Source organism: Chelonia mydas, chromosome 20, assembly GCF_015237465.2.
Source record: "Chelonia mydas isolate rCheMyd1 chromosome 20, rCheMyd1.pri.v2, whole genome shotgun sequence".
Lineage (NCBI taxonomy): Eukaryota > Metazoa > Chordata > Testudines > Cheloniidae > Chelonia > Chelonia mydas.
Window position 1 is genome coordinate 2,078,694 of NC_051260.2, and position 21,478 is coordinate 2,100,171.

At 68.3% G+C, this 21,478-nt stretch overlaps 2 protein-coding genes across 6 annotated transcripts; one reads left to right on the forward strand and one right to left on the reverse strand.

Moving 5' to 3' along the window:
* Positions 1-4,737: 4,737 nt before the first annotated feature.
* On the forward strand, positions 4,738-13,505 carry LOC102948146 (transmembrane protein 198). 5 transcript variants are annotated; one of them, XM_043532558.1, is made up of 6 exons: positions 4,738-5,053; positions 7,793-7,831; positions 9,628-9,874; positions 10,601-11,176; positions 11,979-12,127; positions 12,474-13,505. In XM_043532558.1, the coding sequence occupies exons 1-6, from the start codon at positions 4,823-4,825 to the stop codon at positions 12,597-12,599; spliced, it is 1,368 nt and encodes a 455-aa protein (XP_043388493.1). In that variant the 5' UTR covers positions 4,738-4,822; the 3' UTR covers positions 12,600-13,505. The 5 variants fall into 5 exon arrangements, with proteins under 5 accessions (XP_043388493.1, XP_043388494.1, XP_037740095.1 ...); XM_043532559.1 differs by having other exon boundaries at positions 4,740-5,032; XM_037884167.2 differs by having other exon boundaries at positions 4,750-5,032; positions 9,642-9,874.
* A 284-nt stretch (positions 13,506-13,789) lies between these two features.
* Positions 13,790-19,541, reverse strand: MMP19 (matrix metallopeptidase 19). Its single transcript, XM_037883897.2, has 9 exons — positions 19,298-19,541; positions 18,081-18,169; positions 17,652-17,782; positions 16,954-17,169; positions 16,529-16,774; positions 16,117-16,239; positions 15,198-15,362; positions 14,905-15,032; positions 13,790-14,244 (listed from the first exon to the last, which is right to left on the reverse strand). The coding sequence occupies exons 1-9, from the start codon at positions 19,388-19,390 to the stop codon at positions 14,008-14,010; spliced, it is 1,428 nt and encodes a 475-aa protein (XP_037739825.1). The 5' UTR covers positions 19,391-19,541; the 3' UTR covers positions 13,790-14,007.
* Between the last annotated feature and the right edge of the window lie 1,937 nt (positions 19,542-21,478).

Genomic DNA, 21,478 nt, shown 5'->3' on the forward strand with positions numbered 1-21,478 from the left:
ACCAGGAACTAGCCCTACAATTGGATGTGGAGAGGGGCACCGAGGCTTTGGGCTGGGTCGTACCTCCTGGGTCAACCCCCTCCAGAGAGGTGAATCCTGGAGCCAGTGGGTCCTTTCCCACCATGTGACCTTAATTAACCAACCTCAGTTCCCATTGTTTCCATTGGATACAGTCTTCTTCCTTTCTACCATAATGTGCATCCCACTGCTGCCTGCTGTTAAACAGCCGGAGTGCTCCACCCCAGAGACAGCTGCAATTCGCTCCTGGGTAGCTGATCCCTGTTCATTGTCGCTGTGCACTGGTAAGTAGCTGCCATGCTCCACCCCAGGGACAGCTGCATTTCAGTGTTGGACAGCTGAACCCTGGGAAGTGTTGCTGTCCTGGGCGAGGCGCTTGCCATGTGAACTGTGTAAATCATGTTAGGCTCCCCTATGAGAGGGGCTAAACAAAGGAAGGTGGTATCAGGGGTTCTCTGTGTTTCCTTAGCACAGGGGCAGTCACCAGGCAGCCTGCGGGCCAAATCCGGCGCGCCAGGCACGTGTGACCAAACCCCAACTTCTTCTCATTTACTTACTGTCATGATTGTTCTTTTTGCATCATTTTCTCTGGAGTCTGGACCTTGAAAAAAGATAATTGGCCCCCCTGGTCTTAGCAGCGTCTTACCAAGGGCAGCGACTGGCTTCGCCCGCGTTAACGCCGGCTCTGCCCCCCTCCGCCAGGTGGGGCCACTGCGCCCCCGGGTCTCCGGGCCAGGACGAGTGGGGCACTAGGGCTGCGCCTAGCTGAGGCAGCAACTCAGTAGCAGAGCCCGGACCTCGCCACGTGAGAAAGAATCCGACTTCTAGAACTGGGGCTAGGACCCCACTCCCCTCCCAGAGCTGGGGCGAGAACCCAGGAGTCCTGGCTCCCAGTCCCATGGACCAATCCACTAGACCCCACTCCCCACCCAGAGCTGGGGCGAGAACCCAGGAGTCCTGGCTCCCAGTCCCATGGACCAATCCACTAGACCCCACGTCCCACCCAGAGCTGGGGCGAGAACCCAGGAGTCCTGGCTCCCAGTCCCATGGACCAATCCACTAGACCCCACGTCCCACCCAGAGCTGGGGCGAGAACCCAGGAGTCCTGGCTCCCAGTCCCATGGACCAATCCACTAGACCCCACGTCCCACCCAGAGCTGGGGAGAGAACCCAGGAGTCCTGCTCCGAGTCCCCCTGCACTAACCTCCCCCTGTGGTGGCCAGAGGACATTGCTGACCCTGTTGCTAGCATGTGCAGCCCTCCTGGGGGTGCCGGGCCCTGGCAGCTCAATGCGGGAGGAGGCTGCCCATCACTCTGAAGGTGGAGCAGGCGTTGGGGAGGCCCCTAAGGCTGCCCCAGCCCCTCTGCCAGGAGGTGCCCGCGGCCTGGCTCTGGCTGACGCAGCGGCTGTGCGGCTCGGCTGGCTGATCATGTGCTGTGCTCCCTCGACCTCGGCGCTGGGGAGACACAAAGCTCCCTCTGTCTCCCGTGTCGGGGCCTGAGAGCTTCTACTGTGCCATGGAGGAAGGAGGGGGCGGGCGGGGGGAGGGGTGCCGTTCTGCATTGTTCCAAGACACGGCGTCCCCCGTGGCCTCCCGCTCCCACAAGGGCTGGGGCGTGAGAGACAGCGAGACCGAGGACTGCGTTAGACCGAGGTCTGGCAGTCCAGGCTCCTGGGTTCTATTCCCAGCGTCCCCACTCTGTGCCTCAGTTTCCCCACAGGTAACATAGAAAAAATGACATTGACATGCCTCTCTCAGTCCTGATCCAGCCCTGGGCTCCCCCACCTCACCCCTGCAACAGCTCTGCCAGTGCCCCTCACTCCCAATCCGCAGCCCCCTGCTCTCCCAGCCCTGGGCTCCCCCCCAGCTCTGCCGGTGCCCCTCAACCCTGACCCACGGCCCTCTGCTAGCCCGGCCCTGGACTCCCCCCACCAGCCCGGAGATCTGCAATGCACCTTGCACCTGATCCACTCAGAGCCAAACAGACAGTCCCTTCACACCCCGGCTGCAATCCTGGAGGGGAGGGCAGGGCAGGGCAGGGTGCACTGGGCGAGGGATCAGCTCTGAAGCGGGGGGAGCGAGGCGGGTGGCAGCCTGCTTGGGGGAACCCCAGGGCCACGGGGGCCCAGGAGCGGTGGCTCTGCCACATGCTTGGCAAGGCTCTGACCCTGACCCCCCAGGTGTGGCTAATAGAGATAGCTCCGGGCAGCTGGTGCTTCGTGTTCCTGCCCCTCTCGCGTGCTGGGGGGGAGGGACACCCGTGCCAGCCCCACACTTCACCAGTGGGCAAGGGGCTGCCCTGGCCCAGCTCCCCTATTCCGCAGCCCCCTGCACTCACCGCCCCTCGTCCGCAGGAGCCAAGCCCAGGCCTGGAGGGCTGGTCGCAGCGGGTCCTAGTCACTTCCCGGGCCTGCCCCCTGCCCCTTCCCCCCACTCAAGCAGCGCTCTCTAACTCCAAAGGAGGCAGGCTTGTGGGGCGATGAGTGAGGTGTTTTCAGCGGAACCCAGGCGTCCGGGGATCCCATAAGGAGGAAGATGAGATCCAGCCGCTCCCCAGGCCTGGATGGCAAAGAGACTCCTGGTGTCTCTGTCCCGTGGATGCCAGCTAGCGCCCTGCTGGCCCTGTGGGAGCCTGGCACTGCGCTGGTGGGGAGGCCGGGTCAGGGCTGGCCCAGCTGGCTGGGGAGAGGGTGAGAAAATTCGGCTGCCAAGAGCCAGGCTTTGGCCGCAGCTCAGGCTCCCACAGGCTCCTGGCTCCTGTGAATGGGCCGGGTGCTTCTCTGCAGCTCCCCCTGGCACCGGCCCCGGGCGGGGAGGGCACCGGGACGGCGGGGGGGGGGGGGAATGGGCAGGCTGGGGGAAAGGGCTGGGGCAACACAGACCAGGGGAGTAACCTGTCTCTGGGAAAACGAGGCGGGGGGCAGGATCAGGGGGATGGGGGGCACCCAGGTGTGTTGCGGGATGGGCAGTCCCCAGGGGTGCTGGGGCACAGGGGGAGATGGGCAGCTCCCAGGGCGGTGTTGGGGCATGGTCACCCCCTGGGACTGGACCTACTGCCCCAGGGACGCTAAGGCCCCTCCAGGCCCGGCCGGGGAGGGAGCTGGTCTCCCCGGGGCTCAGTGGTTGCTGGGGCTGGGGCTGGGGCAGAGGCAGGGCCTGGGGGCAGGTTCCGGTGACTGTTGGTTGTTGCTGGCACCATCTGTCCCCACAGCTGAAGCTGGGTCAGAGCAGATTGCAATGGGGGAGGGGTGTCTGGGAGTCAGGACTCCTGGGTTCTACCCTCAGCTCAGGGGGGGCTGGGAGCCAGGACGCCTGGGTTCTATCGCACAGTGCTCTTGTTCCCATTATGGCCAGGCCCTGAGAAGGAGCAAGGGGGCTGCCTGACCCCGCGAGGCCCTCCCCTCCCCACAGGACAGAGGGACCCCTCTGCTGCAGCCCAGCTGGCGTCTGGCTGGTTGCTGGGACGCTGGCGTGGCTTCAGGCACCTGCTTGGGCCCGCGGCCAGCAACCGCCAGCCCCCAGGGAGGGGCCGGGCTGCCCAGGAACGGGGCCAGGGCAGCGCCACATTCCAGGGAGGGAAGCTGAAAGGGGCCAGCTCCACCTGCAGCTAAACCAGATCAGTCACCACTCGGTGTAGTGTAGACATGGCCAGAAGCCCTGACTCCAGTGTCCCCTGCCCTTGCCCACTGCCCTATAGCCAGGATAGAACCCAGGCGTCCTGACTCCAGCGTCCCCTGCCCTCGCCCACTACCCTATAGCCAGGATAGAACCCAGGCGTCCTGACTCCAGCGTCCCCTGCCCTCGCTGCTAGACCCCACTGCCCTATAGCCAGGATAGATCCCAGGAGTCCTGACTCCAGTGTCCCCTGCCCTCGCCCACTACCCTATAGCCAGGATAGAACCCAGGCGTCCTGACTCCAGTGTCCCCTGCCCTCGCCGCTAGACCCCACTGCCCTATAGCCAGGATAGAACCCAGGCGTCCTGACTCCAGCGTCCCCTGCCCTCGCCGCCAGACCCCACTGCCCTATAGCCAGGATAGAACCCAGGCGTCCTGACTCCCAGGGCCCCAAGGCGCCGGTGTCCTGGGGGCAGAGGGCAGGCAGCTGGGCTGAGGAGCCAGAATCCAGGCTTGGCCACGGGGGAAGTGACAGGCCTAATTACCCGGCTCTGGACATCCTGGGCTGAGGCCCCGTCCGTGGGACGCTGGCTCCAGGCCGCGGGGGCCTTTGTCCGGGCGACAGCGACGGGGCCAGGATCAGAGCCCGGGGCACCGCGCTCCAACCACCAGACAACGCTGCCCGCTGAAAGGTTCGGATTCCCGGTTCTGCCTAGGGCCCGGGCTGCCAGGCCTGGCCCAGGGCCCCGAGTTAACGCAAGATGGGCCCTGCCCCGCGGCCTCTGCAGTCCTGCCCAAGGGGAACCGAGACCCGACTCCAGCCCAGCCAGACCCACCCTGGGGCCGGGGGCCGGGGGCAGGAGTCTGGGGAGCCGGTGCTGGGAGTGAGGGGCTGGGCCCCGGGCAGCGCCCTTGGGTCCGACGGGCCCCTGGAGCCCCGTGGCCACTGGGAGCCCCCCAGCCCCCCGCTCGCCCCTTTCCCGGCCAGAGCCGCCAGCTGGAAGCATCCAGGACCCGCATCCAGCGAGCGGCGGGGGGGCTCCCGGGGGGGGGACGCCGGAGCCGCCCCAGCAGTGGCCCCTCCCTGCCGCTCTCCCCGGACCGGGGGGGGGGGGGAGCTCGGCCCCCTGGGTCCCCCCGACCCCGCCCCCTGCCCCGGCCACGCGGTTTGCGGCCGCCCGCGGCTGATGTCACCCCGCAGCTGCTGCCGGACGGAGCCGCTGGCGGAGTTTAATCCGGAGCCGGACCGGAGCGGGCCGGGCTCGGGGGGCCCGGGGGGCCCGGGCTGGCGGCGCTTTGAGGCCCCTTCCTGGGACTCGCCCCGCAACAAAAGGACCGAGCTGGGATGGGCCGCTAGCCCCGGAGCGCGGGGCCCTTCCCGGGCAGCCCGGCCGGCGGTGAGTGCTGGGGGGCCGGGGGCTGCCCGGGGCTGGGGGGCCGGGGGCTGCCCGGGGCTGGGGGGCCGGGGGCTGCCGGGCCGCCCGGGGCTGGAGGGCTGCCCGGGGCGGGGGGCTACCGGGGGCTGGGGGGCTGCCCGGGGCGGGGGGCTACCGGGGGCTGCCCGGGGCGCTTCGGAGAAGTTTGGGGAGCGGTCGGGTGCCCGGGGGGGGGTCGGTGACTCCCCCCGCTCTGCCCCCAGCTCGCACCGGGAGGCGAGACCCGGCTCTGGGGCCCCCGCGGGAGGTTTACAGCAAAACAAAGTATCGACAGAGCGGTGGGGGGGGGCCCGAGACCCCTCAAACTTTTAAACAATCCCCGAGTATCGGGAATCCCCCCCCGTGTCCCGTCCCCCGGCTCCCGGACCGAGCCTCCCCCCACCCCTGTGTCCTCGTCGATCCCCGACCAAGCCCCGCACCCCTGTGCCCCCCGGGCTCCCAGACCAAGTCCCCCCGCCCCCGGGCTCCCGAACCGAGCCCCGCCCCTGTGCCCTCCCCAGCTCCCAGACCGACCCCCCATCTGTGCCCCCACGATTCAGCCTTGTCTCCCTCGCTCCCAGCGTGAAGCTGATTTCCCTGGTCCCGTGGCCCCCATGCCCCGAGCCCCTCGGCCAGGGGCCTCATCCCCCTCGTGCCAGCCCTGTGCGCGGTGCCCAGCGAGGGCAGAGGGGGCTGGGGGCTGGGCTGGTGTCCCTGAGCCTCTGAGGGCAGCATGTAGGGTGCCAGTCCTGACACAGAAGCTGTGCCCCAGAATCTCAGCCCTGCCCCCCCCGGGGGTCTGCCGATGCCCCTCACTCCCAGCCCGCAGCCCCTGCACTCCCAGCCCTGGGCTCCCCCCACCCAGCTCTGCCGGTGCCCCTCACTCCCGACCCGCAGCCCCTGCACTCCCAGCCCTGGGCTCCCCCAACCCAGCTCTGCCAGTGCCCCTCACTCCCGGCCCGCAGCCCCTGCGCTCCCAGCCCTGGGCTCCCCCCCCCAGCTCCGCCGGTGCCCCTCACTCCCGACCCGCAGCCCCCTGCGCTCCCAGCCCTGCGCTCCCCCCCCCAGCTCCGCCGGTGCCCCTCACTCCTGACCCCTAGCCCCCTGCTCTCCCAGCCCTGGGCTCCCCCCACCCAGCTCTGCCGGTGCCCCTCACTCCTGACCCCTAGCCCCCTGCTCTCCCAGCCCTGGGCTCCCCCCCCCAGCTCCGCCGGTGCCCCTCACTCCCAGCCCGCAGCCCCTGCGCTCCCAGCCCTGGGCTCCCCCCCCCAGCTCCGCCGGTGCCCCTCACTCCTGACCCGCAGCCCCTGCGCTCCCAGCCCTGGGCTCCCCCCCCCAGCTCCGCCAGTGCCCCTCACTCCCGACCCGCAGCCCCTGCGCTCCCAGCCCTGGGCTCCCCCCAGCTCTGCCGGTGCCCCTCACTCCCGACCCGCAGCCCCTGCGCTCCCAGCCCTGGGCTCCCCCCACCCAGCTCTGCCGGTGCCCCTCACTCCCGACCCGCAGCCCCTGCGCTCCCAGCCCTGGGCTCCCCCCACCCAGCTCTGCCGGTGCCCCTCACTCCCGACCCGCAGCCCCCTGCGCTCCCAGCCCTGGGCTCCCCCCACCCAGCTCTGCCAGTGCCCCTCACTCCCGACCCGCAGCCCCCTGCGCTCCCAGCCCTGGGCTCCCCCCTTCCCCAGCTCTGCCGGTGCCCCTCACTCCCGACCCGCAGCCCCCTGCGCTCCCAGCCCTGGGCTCCCCCCACCTAGCTCTGCCGGTGCCCCTCACTCCCGACCCGCAGCCCCTGCGCTCCCAGCCCTGGGCTCCCCCCCCCAGCTCCGCCGGTGCCCCTCACTCCCGACCCGCAGCCCCTGCGCTCCCAGCCCTGGGCTCCCCCCTTTCCCAGCTCCGCCGGTGCCCCTCACTCCCGACCCGCAGCCCCCTGCTCTCCCAGCCATGGACTCCCCCCACCCAGCTCTGCCAGTGCCCCTCACTCCCGACCCGCAGCCCCCTGCGCTCCCAGCCATGGACTCCCCCCACCCAGCTCCGCCGGTGCCCCTCACTCCCGACCCGCAGCCCCCTGCGCTCCCAGCCATGGACTCCCCCCACCCAGCTCTGCCGGTGCCCCTCACTCCCGACCCGCAGCCCCCTGCTATCCCATCCCTGGGCTCCCCCCTTCCCCAGCTCTGCCGGTGCCCCTCACTCCCGACCCGCAGCCCCCGACGCTCCCAGCCCTGGGCTCCCCACTTCCCCAGCTCTGCCGGTGCCCCTCACTCCCAACCCGCAGCCCCCTGCGCTCCCAGCCCTGGGCTCCCCCCATCCAGCTCTGCCGGTGCCCCTCACTCCCGACCCGCAGCCCCTGCACTCCCAGCCCTGGGCTCCCCCCGACCCAGCTCCGCCGGTGCCCCTCACTCCCGACTCGCAGCCCCCTGCTCTCCCAGCCCTGGGCTCCCCCCGACCCAGCTCCGCCGGTGCCCCTCACTCCCGACCCGCAGCCCCCTGCACTCCCAGCCCTGGGCTCCCCCCAACCCAGCTCCGCCGGTGCCCTTCACTCCCGGCCCGCAGCCCCTTGTGTTCCCAGCCCTGGGCTCCCCCTGACCCAGCTCTGCCGGTGCCCCTCACTCCCGACCTGCAGCCCCTGCGCTCCCCACTACAGAATGGTACAGGATGGTTCACAGAACGGGTCCCATTTGCTGGCATTGTTGGTCTGTTGTGGAATTTCTCTGTCTCCTTGATTTAATCCCTTTCCATTAAATCCTACAGGCCTTCCTCCGAAGAGCAGTGACCCCCCCTCGCTCACAGGTACCCACCTGGGCTCTGCAGGGCTATTGCACAAAACCTGAGTCCTTGGGCCTGGCCCTCCCAGTCCTGCTCCAGGTCACTAGTGAAATTAGTTTAGTCCCGTCTATGTCCCCACTGGTTTTTGTGTCTCCTAAACTACCTCACTGTCGGGAGTCTCTGTAGCCAGAGAGAGCTGGGGCTGCAGGGCAGGAGTGAGGGGCATGGGCAGAGCTGCGGGTTCGGGGGGAGCCCAGGGCTGGGCTGCAGGTCAGGAGTGAGGAGCATCGGCAAAGCTGGGAGGAGCCCAGGGCTGGGCTAGCAGGGGGCTGCGGGTCAGGAGTGAGGGACACAGGCAGATCTGGCTGCAGCAGAGCAGGGCTCTGGGGTGTCATCAGGCCCCTATAGCCCCATCAGGGGGAACCCTGGGATGTGGGGGCTCAGGGCCCTCCTGCCCCCCCCCCCCCAGCTGGGAGGGACTGACCCTTTCCCCTCTGGGGTGATGAATGATCCCTGAGTCGAGAGAAGCACAGCCCATCCCCCACCCCAGCTCTGGCCCCAAGGAAGGTGGGGCCCTTTTGCTCCTGGCGCCCTTGGGAGGGGGTTCATCAGGATTCATGCGGGGGGTGGGGGGAAATGACTGTGGGCTGGGATCAAATAACCGGGCCCCCTTCATGCAGGAGGCTGCCACCTCCACACCCCCACTCCCCTCCCAGCTGGGAGGCCGCCTGCCCCACCCCCACGCCCCTCCCAGCTGGGAGGCCGCCTGCCCCCTGGACCTGCTCGAGCAGCACAGCGGCCACCCCATGTCCCCTCCGTCTCTCCAAACCCCGCCTGGCTGAGAGCCCTGCCATTTGGGCACACCTCCATGGAGGGATTAAACCCCTGCAGGGAGAGGAGCCCCATTCCACAGAAGGGGAAACTGAGGCACGGAACAGGGAAGCGGCTTGCCTGGACCTGGCTAGACCAAGCAGAACCCAGTGTGGGGGGACTCTCCTGACACCTCCAGCAGGGCAGGCGGGTAATGGGGAGCTGAGAAAGGCCCCATGCTGCTCACAGGCTCTGTCTCCCCTGGCTGTGGGGTCCGGCCCAGTTCCCACATCAGGTTCTGACAGGACGATGCCTGAGACCCTGTCCCCAGGGGCAGGGGGAGAGGCTGCCAGCCCCTGGATTTTGCAGGATTCCCTCATTTTGGGGGTGGATGGGTCTGAGAGCAGCGAGTCATGGACATTAGCTGAGGAGGTGAACCCTTGGTGGGGAGCTTTAGGGCAGGTGGGAGAAAGCTGGGGGGGAGGGTCTCTGTAGGGAATGAGGGGGGGGTGTCCTCCAGGGTGCTGTGGGGCCAGCAAGGGTGCAGGTGGGAAGCAGTGGGGATGGGTGCGGTACGAGCACCTAGGGGAGATCCCCCTTGTGCTCCTCTGATTCCCCCCCACACTCGCCCCGCCCCGAGGAGAGGCTGCCAGATGTGTCCCTGTGTCCTGGCTCTGGAGCAGCCGCCAGATGTTGGGGGGGAGGGGCTGGCGTTTTGCGTGTTGATTCCAGCTGTTGGGGGGGAATTAGTCATCTTTTCCATGCTTGGGTCGTGTGAAGAGATTAGCCTCTCCTGGGCAGGAGGATGGGGGGCGGGGAATGGATCAGACCCCGGGAAGGGGGTGCTCAGGGGAGATCTGGGCCGAGAGGGTGGGGGTTAGAGGGAGGGGGTGGGGCGGGGCGGGGGAGGAGAGGTGCGGGGGGTTGACGTGACTGGCTCTGGCTGCACAGGGGGGGCGGGGGAAGCCAGGAGCTCAGCCCTAGAGATCTGTGACCCCCCCCAACACCAGGCGCCCCCCCACAGGTTCCCTGTGTGGATGGCTGCAGGGCCCTGGCTCCCGCCCAGCATGGAGCCCGACCTCCTGCCCCTCGTCCTGACAGCCGAGCCCTGGGGCTTTAACCAGCAGGCCACGGAGCTGGGGCCGGGCGCCCCCGGCCTGGAACCCTGCAGCCTGGAGCTGGAGCGTCGCTACCAGGCCGTGCCCGCCGCCGTCTGCGCCCTCTGCTGCCTCTTCGGCGTCATCTACAGCTGCTTCGGTGAGCGGGCGGCAGGGGCTCATGGGGGGCTGGATCCTATGGGCAGTGACCGTGGAGCTCCCCCCAACTTCCACTGCTGCCCCTCGCTCCCGACCCGCAGCCCCCGGCTAGCCCAGCCCTGCCAGTGCCCCTCACTCCCGACCCGCAGCCCCCTGCCAGCCCAGCCCTGCCGGTGCCCCTCGCTCCCGACCCGCAGCCCCCTGCCAGCCCAGCCCTGCCGGTGCCCCTCACTCCCGACCCGCAGCCCCCGGCTAGCCCAGCCCTGGGCTCCCCCCAGCCCTGCCGGTGCCCCTCACTCCCGACCCGCAGCCCCCGGCTAGCCCAGCCCTGCCGGTGCCCCTCGCTCCCGACCCGCAGCCCCCTTCTAGCCTAGCCCAGCCCTGCCGGTGCCCCTCACTCCCGACCCGCAGCCCCCGGCTAGCCCAGCCCTGCCGGTGCCCCTCGCTCCCGACCCGCAGCCCCCCGGCTAGCCCAGCCCTGCCGGTGCCCCTCGCTCCCGACCCGCAGTCCCTGCTAGCCCAGCCCTGGGCTCCCCCCAGCTCTGCCCCTCGCTCCCGACCCGCAGCCCCTGCTGCCCCAGCTCTGGGCTCCCCCCTTCCCCAGCTCTGCCCGTGCCCCGCCCTCCCGACCCGCAGGCCCCCCCATCTCCTACACACACCCGGAGCCCCTGCCCCACGCGCTGGGTCCTGCTAACCTCTCCCGCTCCCCCCCGGCCCCACTTCCCAGGTTACCGCTGCTTCAAAGCCATCATGTTCCTGTCGGGGCTCCTCTTCGGCTCCCTGGTCATCTTCCTGCTGTGCTACAAGGAGCGAGTCCTGGAGACGCAGCTGAGCCTGGAAGTGAGCGCGGGCATCGCGCTGGGCATCGGGGCGCTGTGCGGGCTGGTCACCATGCTGGTGCACAGCGTGGGGCTCTTCATGACGGGGCTGCTGCTGGGGCTGCTGCTGGCCACGGCCGCCCTGGTGGCCACCGAGCCGCTCTACCAGCCGCAGAGCCTGTGGGTGCCCGTGGGCAGCCTGCTGGGGCTGGCGCTGCTCTGCGCCCTGCTGGCCCTGCGCTGGCAGAAGCCGCTCACCGTGCTGTCCACGGCCGTCTTCGGGGCCGCCGTCATCGTGGTCTGCGTGGACTATTTCGTGGAGCTGCTGGCCCTGCTGCACCACGTCTATGACCGGCTGCGCCTGGCGCCCTCCTCCCCGCTCTGCTGGCACAGCTGGGCCGTGCTGGCGCTCTGGCCGGCCCTCAGCCTGCTGGGCCTCCTGCTGCAGTGGAAACTGACGGCCGGGGGCTACTCGCACACGGACGGTGAGCGGGGGACATAGGGGCAGCGGGGGGGACAGGGATGGAGCGTGAGTGGGGGTCCTGTGGGTGGGGACCCGGGGCTGCAGGGCAGGGGCAGAGCAGTGGTGCTGGGAGGCAGTGAGCCAGCCTGGGGGTGGGGTAAGGGGCACAGGGGTGGGGACCTCCTTTACTCCTGGCTCTTTTCTCCCGCCTCCCCAAGTTGCATTGAGACCCCCTTCCTGGAGGGGCTGGGAGCCAGGACTCTTGGGTTCTCTCCCTGGCTCTGGGAGGGGAGTGGGGTCTGGTGGGTTAGAGCCCAGGGAGGGTGGGGTCGGGGGAGGGAATCAGGACTCCTGAGTTCTATTCCCAGCCATTGACCCTCTCTTGGGTAATTCCCTCATTTGGCCGTACCTCAGTTTCCCTGCCACACTGAAGGAGCGAGCCCCAGCTGGTCCTGTGCTTCCCACGTATGGGGCCTGGAGTGGGGGGGGGGGCCTGGAGTGGGGGGGGCTGGCGCGGAGTGGGGGGAGGCTGGCAGGGGAGGGGCCCGGCGGGGGGGGGTGGCGCAGAGCCCGGGGGCCCGGCGGGAGGGGGCCGGCGCGGAACGGGGGGGGTCTGGTGGGGGGGCCGGCGGGGGAGGGGCCTGGCGCGGAGCGGGGGGGGTCTGGTGGGGGGGCCGGCGGGGGGGGGGCCCGGCGGGGGGGGCCTGGCGCAGAGCCGGGGGTCCGGCGCAGAGCAGGGGGGGGTCTGGCAGGGGGGCCGGCGGGGGAGGGGCCCGGCGGGGGGGGGGGCCGGCGCGGAGGCTCACGCTGACTCACCCTCCCAGTGATCATCAGCCGGCGGCAGCAGCGGTTGCAGCTGCTGCGGATCCGGCAGAGGGAGGCCAAGAAGCGGCAGAGCCTCCCCCCGCAGGAGGGCAGCTACCGGCGCAAGCCCAACCCCGTCAAGCGCTACGCGGGCGACGTCCTGGCGCCGGTAAGTGGGGAGCCCCCTTCTCTCCTTCCCCGGAGCGATCACGGAGCCCTGCTCCCTTGTCAGAGGCTGAACAGCTCAGCTGGGATCCACGTTATACTCGGCTGCCATGCTCCGCCCCAGAGCCAGCTGGGTTTGGGCAGGGGAGAGGCCCAGGCTGTCTGTAAGGGGTAGGAATGGGGATGCCGCACGTCCAGTGTATGGGGTGGATGCTGGGCTCTCCTGCCTAGCCAGGGGTTGGGGTCCTGGCGCCGTGGGATGAAGGGGGATCTTCGTCCGCGGTGGGTGGGAGGCAGTGGGCCCCCCTCAGGGCGCACCCTGTGTTGACCTGTCCCCTCCACGCACCCAGAGCTACATCCAGAGCCTGCGGGATCGCCAGCTGGGCACCGGCACCGCCCACACCATCCTCGACCTGGACTACGACTGCGGCTCCACCGTGCCCCTGACGGCCCCCACGCCCGGCGGGCGCCTCTGACGGGGGCAGGGGCTTCACTTCATTCCACTTGTGCCTTAGGGGAGGAGGCGGCAGCGGTGGGGGGAGGGCAGGGGGACCGTTTTGCTGGTGACACTTGACCCTCCCTCACCCCTCCTGGCGCCCTCTCCCCAGTCCAGCAGCTGCGCTGCCCACGTGGCCCGGGCACCTGCCCGCCTGCCCCTTTAAATATTCAAAGCAGCTGCCTTCCCCTGCCCCTATTGGCCTGTCCAGAGGGGAGGCGGGGCTCCGGGGGCCACAGCTGGTTCCTTTCGACCAGTGTCAGGTTGGGGACCCTCCTCTGGGCCCCCCTATAACGTCCAGAGTTTCAGAGTCCCCTGTCCCCCCGTCCCCCCCCGGCACTGGGGTGGGGGCAGAGCCCCCTGCCCATTGCTGGGGGGTTCTGCCTGGGGGCCCTGAGTTAAATCTCTCCCAAGGCCAGGAGGGGCCTGGGGGGGCTGCAGGTGGAGCAGCCGCAGGGGCCCAGACGCCGTGCGGAGGGGCTGGCCTGGAGCCCTTTGCTCTGGGGCAAGCCGCGGCCTTGGTACAGAGCATTCTGGGAAGTCAGCAGCCGGCCCCAGGGGGCACAGGGAGCGCCCAGGCTCGGGGCACTGGAGCCATCGCAGACACCCTGCAAGGGGGGGGCGTCCCCTGCCGGGGCTGGGCCCAGCGGGGTGGGGCCCAGACCCCCACCCCGGCCTGCGAGGGCGCCAGCTGGAGCCCAGCCCCGCTAACTCTTCTAGCAGTACTTTGCTTTTGTACTTTTCTAACCCGCGGGCTCTGGCACCAGCCATGGGGGAGGGGAGCCCTGGCCCCACATCTCAGCCCTGGCTCCAGGGGGGAGCCGGTCCCCCTGTTTATACGCTGTGTACTGTACGGGGGGGGCCCCATTAAACTGCCTTACGGAGCAGATCTGGCCGCCTGGCTCCGTGTGTCTGTCTGCAGGGCGTCCTCCAGGCTGCGAGCCCTGGGGGCGCTGGTTCTGCCCCCTTCAGCAGGGCCCCAGGGGCCAAGCAGCTCAGGGCTGGGGTTCGCCACGGCGGGGGGTGCTGGATTTCCAGGGCGGGCTGGCTGGTGTGGCGACAGGGGGGCAGAAAACAGCCGAGCCCCCATCATCAGTCACTCCTAGGAGGCCCACCGCCATGCTGCCCTGGCGCAGAGCTCGCAGGGTCCCCATGACGCTCTGCCCGTGCCCTGGTGATGGGGTTTATTGTGCAGGGAGGGAGCAGGGGCTCCCCGGGGTACAATGCCCAGGCAAGGCACCCATCCCCCGCAATGTCCTGTCCCTGAGCCGTTCCCGCCAGCTGCCTGCAGGTGGCGCCTCTGGCCCGTTAAAAACCCCTCCCCCCCTTTTCTTCTCCATCCCCTTGGCCCCGATCCCAGGGCGCCTGGGCCCATCCCGCGGGGGCGCCTAGGCCTCGCAGTGCATCCAGCGCTCGGCCGTGCTCAGCGGGTAGCCCTTCTCCACCCGCAGCTGCGTGTTGACCCGCCAGTACTGGGCCCCCTGGAAGAAATAGACCCGGCCGTTCTCCCAGGCCACGGCCGCGTCCAGGTGGGAGGGCACCCCGGTGAACAGCTTGGAGATCTTCTGGGGGTAGCCGCTGAAGTCGCTCCAGGCCAGTTCGTCCCACTGCCAGTAGCCGGTGCCCTGCGCAGGGAGGCAAAGCAGAGGGGTGCTGGCGGCTCGGGTCTCCGGGGCTAGGTCCCCTCCCCCATGCCAGCTGGGGGGCCCCCTTCGCCCAGCGCCTGGCTTGGAGCCAACAATGTGCCAGAAGGATTCTCCCAGAATGCATCTGGCAGGATGCTGGGGCGGGGCGGAGGGAGTTCCTCAGGACCAGCGTGCAAATGGCCACTGCAGGAGGTGAACTACACTTCCCAGGATGCTCTGGGCCCAGGCTCTATTATATAGCCCATGAGGAGGGGTGTGGTCCTGCAAATACCGGGGCTGCGTTGCCATTGGCCGACTAGTTATGCCTGCCCTGTCGGAATCTTTGCCAGCCAACCAGCGTCCTCCTGTCCTGGGATCAACCCGCCCTCAGGACGGAGGCAGCTGGGCACCATGGGAACAAGGCGAAAGGCGGGTCCCGGAGCTCCCTGCCCCAAGGGGCTGGCATGGCAAAGGGGCGGGGCTGGGAATTCCTGCCCCAGCCGGCTCCGCTTGCTGGGTCCTAAAGCCGCAGTGCGCCGAGGTCGCCTGGGCCGGGGGAGGGGCGGCCTGGCTCAGGGGCCAGAGGGGAGGCCGGGGCGGGAGGGGGCACCCGGGCTGGGGACCTTGAGAGACCAGCAGCACCCGGGCCCCGGCGCCTACCTTGAAGAGGAAAATCTTCTTGTTCACTGGCCAGTAGAAGGCAGCGTCGATCTTGGCCGGGACGCGGGTCAGGGCCTTGGGGTAGCCGGGGTCCAGCTGGAAGCCTCGGTACCGCCAGACCTTGTCACCTGCGGCAGAAGCGGGGGCGTCTCTGCGATGCAGAATGGTGCCCAAAGCTGGGCCCATAAGCCCACGGGGCAGGAGCCAGCCCCCCCAACCTACCCTTCCCCATCCCCCACTGGTTCTAACACCCCCATCTCCCTTTTGACACTCCCTGGCAAGGCTTGTCCCACCTTTGAAGAAGTAGCTCCGGCCGGTGCGGGGGGAGTGCACGGCCGCGTCCAGCCGCTCGGGGAGCCCCTTCCATAGGGCCGGGATCTCCTTCAGGGGGCCAGTCCCGAAATCCGTCACGGTCCAGACATAGCCCCCCTTGAAGGCGTAGGTCTGCTCATAAGGGCCTGGGAGGCAGAGGGGAGCAAAGGGTTAATGCCCCGTGGGCTGCCCCCAACCTCACAGATGTGGGGCGCTGGCGGGAGGGCTGTGCGGCCTGGAGCAATGACGCATGCTTGTCTTTATACAGAGATGGGTCGCAATGTGAATTGGCCCCAAAATCTATTTCCTCGCTCGGCATCCCCTGAGCCGGCGCGGCCTGGGGCCCCCGCAACGATGGCACAGAAGTCGGGGCCCAGCCCCAGGCCCTGCTGCAAACGGGGGCTGGGCTGCCCTGGTTCGCACACATGTTTTAGCTCCCGGGGCTGGGCTGGCAAACGCTCGTGCCGCTGGCGTGGGGTTTACACAGGCTCTGGGCTGAGCCCACGCTGAACGCGGAACCAGGGACACGGCACAGGGTGGGCGACCGTTAGTTCCTCAGCAGTGAGCAGAGGGGGCACAGGCTCAGTTTTAGGTGGGTGCTGCCCGGCCCCCACCACTCGCCAAAGGGTCATAAACCCACTCGTCCTGCTCAGGGCCCCATCCCGCCGAACGCTCCATTTCAGCTCAGGCTGGCGGCAACGGGTGGCCCGGTTCCCATGCCCGTTGGCTCAATTATTTTATGTTCACGTCTAATTCAGTCCCTCCCTGGGCAGCTCTCCCGGAACACCCGGCATCTGTCTCCGTCCCCAGGTGCCAACCCTGGAGAATCCAGGGGGCTTCGGTTCCTTCTCTTTCATGGCCCATTGGGAATCCCCCCACAAAAGAGCCCCTCCGGCTCACCGAACATCAGGGCGTCCAAGCCGTCGGTGCAGGGGTCGGGCACCTTCCCGGGCGGCAGGCTGGGGGAGGTGGGCGACAGGCTCGGCAGGGTCCCAGACAGCGTCACTGCCGGAGTCTTTTTGCCTTAAAGTAACACCAGACAGTGATTATTCTGGCCCACTACAGACCGGGCGGGGGATGAAGGGGCTCCAGGAGGGCATGGGGGGAAGGGGAGCTGGACCCAGACCCGCGGGAGACATGGGGCAGGAGGTGGGGCCTGGCAAGGAGGAGTGGGGTCCCCCGTGGAACACCAGAGGGGGTGGGGATACCAGGCCCAGCAGGACTTGGGGGGGGGGGGGGGGGGACAGAGCCAGTGGGATAGTGGTGTGGGAGGGGGAAGGACCCGGGCTGGGGAGATCCCGGCATCCCTCACCGTACAGGGCCCGGATGCCGTCGATGTCGTCGAAGTGCAGGCGGAAGTGGGGCCGGTAGCCACTGTAGACGGGGGCCATGAGGGCGGCGGGGTAGCGGGAGTGGCCCAGGCCCAGGGCGTGCCCGATCTCGTGGGCCGCAATGATGCGCAAGTTGACACCGCGGTACGTCCCCTCCGTCCACAGCTCGTCCTCGTCGAAGTGCACCGTGCCCTCCTCGGGGACGTCGGCGTGAGCCAGCACCTTCCCTGCGCCCAGAGACGCGACATGAGGGCGGCCCCCCCAGCCCGACGGAGCCCCCCGCCCCGCTCCCTGCCGCACACTGCGGGCAGCACGGCCTGCCGGGGGGCGCGCCCCTCCCGCTCAGTGCGGCACCTCGAGGGGAGGTCTCCCGTCCCCGACCCCTGCCCCGGGCGGCTCCGTGTACCAGGTCCGTCGAAGGGGCGGGAGCAGGTCCAGGAGTAGGCACCGTGGAAGGAGAGGCGGATGTCGGCCGTGCCGTGCCGCACCTCCCGGAAGGTCAGCGGGGCCACGTCGCTCCAGTACCGGAAGGCAGCCTGGATGGCCCGGCGGGTAGCGCTGGCCGCCATGTCCGGCGTGGAGCTGTAGATCCTGTAGGTCAGGTTCTTCCTGCGCCAGCGGCCTGGGGGGCAGAGGGAGGGGAGCGGCTGTGCCAGCGGGGAAGGGGTGGGAGCCACCAGCCCCCTTCCGAGGCCACAGGGGATGCCGGGACCCGGCCTCTAGCCCTCAGTGCCCGGTGGCAGGAGAGCACCGGCCCCTCACTGCCCTGGCATTCGGGGTCGAAGGGACACCCTGATCCTGGCTCCATCCCCCTAACTTCCACCTCTGGGCCTAGCCCCGTAACGCCGACTTGACCCCCGCCCATCCCTAGCGCCGGCACCTGGACCCCAACCCCACATGGCCCTAACGCCTTAAAGTAGCTCCGGCCAGACCCAGCTGGACCCCCAAGCCCCTCATTTGACTCCAGGGTCTGCAGAACAGAGAACTCCCCCCACCATGGGGCGCTGAGCACCTTGTGCCCCCGACCCCACCAGGCGGCCCGGCACTCAGCTCCCCCCACCCCCACCGGGCGCATCGGGTCACGCACAGTCCGTCCGCCCTCACCCAGGAGCAGGTACTTGAGGGTTTTCTGGTTGAAGGGGTCCTCGACCCCGCAGCGCGGCTGCCTCATCTGCGCCAGGGTGGCATCATCCAGGAGGCCGGTGGCGGGCAGCTCGGAGGCCAGCTGGAAAGACCTGGACACGGGGGGCACAGACAGCAGGGTCAGCTGGGGCGGTGATGCTCGAGGGAAGGGGACCCCCACATGCAGCCTCAAGGAGACGGGTTCCCCCCGGCGCAGGCTGGGGAGGGCGCCAGGAACATCTGGGTACGGCCCAGCCAAGGGCACCCGGTGGCATCCCCTCTCTGACATGGCGCAGCACGCGCAGGGGACAGCGTGGCACTGATCACGCACACGCCACGCCCAGGCCCCGCTCTGCCCACGTGCCCCAGCCCGGCCCTGTCCCCTCCTAGGGCGCTTGGCGCCCGCCTTACCTCATGGCCTCGGTCAGCTCGGCGTCGGTGAACTCCTCCGTCAGCCTCTCCAGCGGCTTCTGCAAATACCCGAACTGCCGCAGGTAACGCTGGGGGGTGACGGGACATGGGTCAGCAGGACACTTCCTGCCCCCCCCGTCGGTCACCAGGGACCTGGGCATCGCTACGCAGGTGGGAAACGGGGCCCTGACCAGAGGGGTGCGGCGCCGCCTCCAGGCTCTGGGCCTGGCAGGAGAGGAGCTGCGTGAGCTCATGCTGGGGCACTTAGGGGCTGGCATTTCCCATCATGCTTTGAGGAGCTCAAAATGCTGTCCCCTTAATTAAGGTTCACAGTCCCCCGTAGCGTGTGTGGGGGATCATTGTCTTCATTATACAAATGGGGAAACTGAGGCAGGGGGGAAGAGACTTGCCTTGGGTCAGTGCCAGAGCCGGGGACAAAACCCCGCAGTCCTGGCTCCCAGGCCCCTTGCTCTAACCACTAGACCTCACTCCGCTCCCAGAGCCAGGGATAGAACCCAGGCGTCCTGGCCACCAGGCCTACGTGGCCCGCACAGCTGGGTGAACAAGCCGACAGGAAATTCCCACGGCCTGCTTGGCGCGTCAGCGGGGGGCCTGGCCAGGCGGTGAGATTGGCCTTCTGTCCCAGCCGGGGACAGGGCCCCCTTCCCATGTCCAGCCTAGGTTCGCTGCCATGTCCCGTTAGCCGCAGGGGCACAGACCAGCCACGCTGCAAGGCCCCTGGCATGTGGGGGGGCCCTGCACTGGTAGGTCGCCCCCGTCCCCAGCACAGATTGGAAGAGGTCTCAGGGCTGGCGTGGGAACCCTGGCAGGGTTGGGCTGGGGAGCCCCGGGGGACCGTCAGATCAGGGTCGGTGTGAGCAGCAGCTGGGGGAGCGTCCCAAGCCCCAGCTCTGGGATAACAGGGGGCTGTGGGGCAGGAGTAAGGGACACCGATAGAGCTCGGGGGCATGCAGGGAGTCCTGGGCTGGGATGGCAGGGGGCTGCAGGTCGGGAGTGAGGGGCACCGGCAGAGCAGGGGGATCTCAGGAATGGGATAGCAGGGGGCTGTGGGTGGGGATTGGGGGCACCGGCAGAGCTTCCCTTGGGCAGTTTCTCAGCACTTGCCTCTCACTTTGCTCAGCAAACCATTCCGCCCCATCCCCGGTCCCCCGCCACGCTCCCTTCGGGGCAGGAGACCAGCCCCAGCCCCGACTCACCACGGCTTCCTGCTCCTCCGAGGGGTCGCTGGCAGTGGCGCGGGCGAAGAGGGCGAGGGCACAGACCTGGCAGAGCAGCTCCAGCCCAGTCATCCTCCCCTGAGCCTCCAGCCGCAGCGGCAAACGGCGGTTTCCAAGGGGGGGGCACTAGATACTCCTCAGAGCCCTTGGAAACCGTCTTTCTGGGCCTTGTCCCTTGTCCCCTCCTGCCCGCCGGGTTCCTGCGGCCCTTCGCTCCTCTCCAGCCCTCCCGCCCCTTTCCCAAGTTTATAAACCTTGAACAGCCCCGATGACTCATTCCAAACTAAACCATGTTGCAACCGCAGGCCAGAGCCCCTGGGGTGGGGGGGGAGACGGACAGTTAACCCCTTCCCCAGCGGGCTGGCGGTTCCTGTCTGCAGGATGGACCGAGGGCCCGTTAGGCCAGGTGCTGCAGACACAGAGCACGGGACGGTCTCTGCCCTGAGCAGTTTGGGCACCAGAGTAGGACACAGGACTCCTGGGTTCTAATCCTGGCTCTGCTGCGTGACCCTGGGACAACCATGCCTCCCCCCCCCCGGCCTCAGTTTCCACTTGCGTACTCTCCCTGTAAGATGCTGCCCAGGCCCAGCCCAGGGTCACTCATGTGGGATGCTCTCAGGTGTCCCCCTGGCCTAACCCTGGGGGCAAGGTGGAGTTCAACAAGCCAGTAGAATTAACCCTCTGCCCCCAGACGGGACAGCCCCAGCCCCTCCCACACCGGGATCTCTCCAGCCCACTGGCTCCCAGCCGGACACCCAACACTGGGGTCAGCTGCTGGGGGTCTGCAACGTGCCCCTAGGAACTGGCTGGGACCCATCCCCCAGGACCCCAATGGGTGTAAAGCTGGTGAAGTCAGTGGGGCGCCGACCAGGTCGCGCCAGCTGGGCTCTGGCCCCATTGATGCCCCGGGGCGCCGGCCGGGTCGCCGGCCGGGTCGCGGCAGCCCATTCTCCTCGCAGACTCACTCCCTGCCCAGCAAACCTGCCCCTCAGAACAGCTGCCAGGAGAACTGCAGCAAAGGACCAGGGCTCCCAGCAAGGCCCCGGGGCCCATCCCTCAGGACAAGCGTGGTCAGTCTCCCCTCTCTGTCTCCGGCCCCTGTGTCATGGGGTCCCTGGGCGATGCTCTGGAACTGCTCCCTACAAAGCCAGGCAGGACTCTGGGGGACCCTCCTCTCTGGGAGCAGCCTGTCTGCAGGGCAAGAAGCTTCCATGGCTTCCACCTTCCTGGGTCTGACCTCGGAGCATTCAGCCTCCTCTGCCCCTCCGTGCGCTTCCCACAGCGAGTCCGCCCAGGCGGGGTCCTGGGGAAGCCAGAGGGTCCTGCCCCCCAACTTCGCAGTCAGACGTGACTCTCAGCCAGCCAGTAAAACAGAAGGTTTATTAGACGACAGGGACATGGTCTAACACAGAGCTTGTAGGTGCAGAGAACAGGACCCCTCAGTCAGCCCCATCTTGGGGGGCAGGGCTTGCTTTCCCCAGCCAGCTCCAAACTGAACTCTCCAGCCCCTCCTCCGGCCTTTGTCTCTTTCCCAGGCCAGGAAGCCACCTGCTCTCTTTGTTCTCCAACCCCTTCAGTTGGCACCTTGCAGGGGAGGGCCCCAGGCCATCAGTGGCTAGGAGACAGGATGTTGGCCATTCTCTATGCAGACACCATCACACTGGCCCTCTAGGGCTCTGCAACAATCGCACCCCCTTATCCCACCACCTAGGTACTTAAGAAATGCATAGGGGAAACTGAGGCACCCACACCGTATTCAGAAAGAACATTAAGAACAGTTGCACTTCGTCACACCCTGTTCCCCCCAGGACCGGGCACCAGGGAATCAGCCGCAGCCATGGCAATGTGCGCCCCACACGCACACCTGGGAATGGGTAGCTCATTACACAACCAGCTGCTGGGCAGCCTGAGTCTAAAGCTCCCCCCCTTTCACAGCATGTTGAGGAGGGCACCAGGGCAGTTCAAGGGTCCCCCCTTCCCCTCCACTCACCTGCAGAAAGGGGGAAAGAATTGGGGTGTGATGGGACAATTAACCTGGGGAACTCACTGCAACAGGATAGCACAGAGGCATTGGATTAAAGGGGGTTAGATATGTATAGGACTAAGGACAGGACCTAGCCATGATAAAAGTTACAAGGGCCAATGAGTCCACATAGCAAT